The sequence below is a fragment of the Rhagoletis pomonella genome, unplaced genomic scaffold, assembly GCF_013731165.1.
Source record: "Rhagoletis pomonella isolate Grant_MI unplaced genomic scaffold, Rhpom_1.0 Rhpom_scaffold_00009, whole genome shotgun sequence".
NCBI lineage: Eukaryota > Metazoa > Arthropoda > Insecta > Diptera > Tephritidae > Rhagoletis > Rhagoletis pomonella.
Window position 1 is genome coordinate 28,797,988 of NW_023458563.1, and position 3,670 is coordinate 28,801,657.

The 3,670-nt window shown below is 42.5% G+C and overlaps 1 protein-coding gene across 1 annotated transcript; it reads left to right on the plus strand.

Moving 5' to 3' along the window:
• Positions 1–291: 291 nt before the first annotated feature.
• On the plus strand, positions 292–3,015 carry LOC118745474. Its single transcript, XM_036478922.1, has one exon. It carries the CDS (start codon positions 292–294, stop codon positions 3,013–3,015), a length of 2,724 nt encoding a protein of 907 aa, XP_036334815.1.
• Positions 3,016–3,670: the final 655 nt, after the last annotated feature.

Consider the following 3,670-nt stretch of genomic DNA (forward strand, 5'->3'; position numbering starts at 1 on the left):
ATCGAGAAGAAAAAATTACGACGAAAATGCGAATAGTATTTGATGCCTCGTCAAGTGAAGTCGGACTTTCTTCTCTAAACGAGCATCTTAGTGTAGGCGACAATTTGGTGGCGAATTTGTTGTCTACCCTGATAAAGTTTCGCTCGAACCCTATAGCTTTAACAGCGGATATCGAGAAAGCGTTTCTGCAAATCTCACTAGCCGAAAGTGACCGTGATTGCCATCGGTTTTTTTTGGTATGAGTCAACTCCTAAAGTCAATAGCGTGTTACCATCAATAACCGAATATCGAATGGCCCGAGTTACCTTCGGCGTAGCTTCAAGTCCCTTCCTACTAGCAGCAACGATACAGACGCATATAGAGAGCTGTAGAGATCAATATGGCGTGATCTGCGACAAGCTAAAAGCTTCGTTTTATGTTGACGATCTGGTACTTAGCCTGCCAAACCGTAAATCGGCTGACGACCTTTTTCAAATGGCGAATAGCATAATGGGCGCTGCCAATTTCAACTTGCGTAAGTGGAATACCAACGACATTTTACTAAAGGCCTCTTTTCCAGTTGCAAAGCGTGACGAGTGTACGAAGCCTAAGGTGTTGGGCATAAATTGGTGCACAATCGCGGATGAGCTCAGCGTCGAATTGGCAGGAATTGTTGAATATTTACGATCGTTAAGAGGCACCAAACGGAATGTAATGAAGGCGATGGCAAAGATCTACGATCCCTTAGGAATGCTTTCCCCATTTGTCGTTCGAATTAAAATATTGCTGCAAAGTGTGTGGAAAGCGAACCTTGACTGGGATCAAACTTTGGATGCAGATCTGTTGTCAAGCTTCCAATGCTGGCAAGAAGAGCTGCCAATACTAAGCGGACTGCGTATAAAGAGAAATCTCACAACGTACAGCACAGCAGCAAACGAGATGCACATTTTTGCAGATGCGAGCCCAAAAGCGTATGGAGCGGTAGCATACTTGCGGCAAATTTCTCCTGATAAGGAAATAGTGACAAATTTCATTTGCTCAAAAAATCGAGTAGCGCCTCTTGAGAAGAACTCAGTAAACACCGAACTGAGCTTACCGAAGTTGGAGCTGACCGCAGCCCTGATGGCGGCCAGACTCAAAGCATTTTTAGTTGAGGCTATTGATTGCGATGTTTATGCGACATACATGTGGACGGATTCTACAATTGCTTTGAATTGGATAAGAGGCTGCGGAAAGCAGTTGAAGCCTTATGTCAAGGCGAGAGTGAACGAAATAAACAGTCTGACGAATATATATGAATGGCGCCACTGCGATGGAAAAAACAACCCCGCTGATTTGATTACCAGAGGTATTAAAGCCAAGCAGTTAGCAGAATCAGTATTGTGGAAGTATGGACCAGCCTGGCTGCTAGAACAAAAAGAATGCTGGCCAACAGGCTGTCAAGTTGAGCGACCGACGTGCTTGGTAACTGTTGCAATAAAAGACGATAGCGATACGTACAAACCTATTTTGCAAATCGACGATTTCAGCAGTATGAAGCGTCTGCTACGTGTGACATCGTACATTTTTCGGTTCCTGAACGCTATCAAAACCAACCATGTGCGCGAAAAAGGCCGGAGAGTTAAATCTGTCGCTGACGTCGACGAGCTAACTTATAAAGAGTTGAAAGAGGCTGAGTGCTACTGGATAAGGGATGCTCAAAGGGGTGATTACGAGAAGGAAATCGGCGCATTGCAACAGGGCTTGTTAATCTCATCTGATTCAAAGCTTTTGACTTTAAATCCAATACTGGAGAATGACGTACTGGTGCTCACAGGAAGACTGCATGGAGTTGAATTTGGTAATAGACATACTAACCCAATTATTCTTCCAAAGCATTCTCGTTTTAGCCAGCTGATAATAATTGAGGCGCATAAAGCCACTCTACATGGTGGCGTTAATGCAGTTTTGTCGCACATTAGAAAGAAGTTTTGGATAGTTCAAGGTCGGCAGCTGATTAAGAACATTCTTCAGCGTTGTGTAATATGCAAGCGCCTATACGGCAAAAGCGCGTCAGAACCGTGGACGGTTTTACCAGCCGAACGAATTGCAACGGCTAGGGTTTTTGAAACCACTGGTGTGGATTTCGCCGGCCCACTCTACGTAAAGACTGATGGAGACGACATCCGTAAAAAGGTCTACATAATGCTGTTTACTTGCGCAGCAATTCGCGCGGTGCACTTGGAGTTAGTTGCTGACATGACCGTTAATAGCTGTATCGAGGCTTTGCGGAGGTTTATAGCAAGGCGCGGTACACCCAAAATCATAATCTCAGATAATGCTAGAACATTTAAAAGAGCGGACCTGGAGCTCCGAAAACTTGAAGAACTGGTGAAAAAGAAGGAGGTATTACAGCTGGCTGCACATAAAGGTATCACATGGAGATACATCCCTGAGAGAGCGGCATGGTGGGGCGGTTTTTGGGAACGCCTGGTGCGGTCGGTCAAAAACGCTTTAAAAGCATCAATTGGCAGAGCGGTGCTAACATCAGAGGAGCTTAGAACATTACTTACCGAAGTCGAGAGTGTAGTAAATGCCAGGCCGCTAACTTATATTACCAATGACGATAAGGACTTGGAGCCACTTACTCCGTCGAATTTTCTAATCGACTGCAATTCAGCTATTTTGCCTACAGATTTTCAATCTGACGGGTCGACGATTTCACAAGCCTGGACGCTACGTCAAGCTTTACTGCGGCGCTATATGAAGAGGTGGCGCGAAGAATATCTGCAACAACTTCGCTCCATTTATCACAACAAGAGCGCAGCGTCACGCAGCATAGGGATTGGTGACGTAGTTTTGGTGAAAGATGACAACAAACCTCGCCTTCAGTGGAAGCTAGCAGTCGTGCAGACGACGTACCAAGGACGAGACGGGCGCATTAGAGTATGTGACGTACGAATGCAAGGTCAGCAAGTGCTTAAGAGGCCAATTCAGTTACTCTACCCTCTGGAAATTTCATCATCGATTGCCGGGCCCGAGGATGTTGAAAATTGATGATCGTTGGCAACAATCATTTGTTCCTATTTATCACTTTGTTGTCTTTTACACTTTGTTCCTATTATCACCTTGTTGTCTTTTACACTTTATTTACTCACAATTACACTTACACACATTCACACTTCTAATGTTGAATTCTCTTCATAAATGAATTGTACTGAAACTGAATTTAGTATTAAACCACAAGCCGAAACTGTCGCAAGACCGGGCGAAATCTAAAAGCGTATTTCAATTAATTTTTACATCAAATGTTAACTACTATTACAAAAGTCGCTATAATACTTATTTATACACTTTCAAAAGTCTCCATCTTCTGATGAACTTAGAAAACTACAGGAAAACGTGGTAGTTTCGGTGCCTAGTGGAAGGCGTCTTAAAAAAAGAAGCAGACCAATCTTCATGGAAGAGCAAACGCGAAAAGCAAAAGATATCTATGTAAAAGTTACTGTTTCAAAACTCGCTATATTAAATTTTTATATATAAAATTTGCAAAAAATACCACATTGCCATATTGTTTTTTAATGTTATTAGGCTCTTGTTTATCCAAATTTTCAGATAATAAAGAGAAATATACAATTTGAATGTTATTTGTTGTTGTAGACGTTTTTTTTTTTAATTTATGGATCACTATTATAAAATCACATAACCCTGT

Coding starts and splice junctions, on each gene's coding strand:
- LOC118745474 (XM_036478922.1), top strand. CDS start 292: ATGGCCCGAGTTACCTTCGGCGTAGCTTCAAGTCCCTTCCTACTAGCA.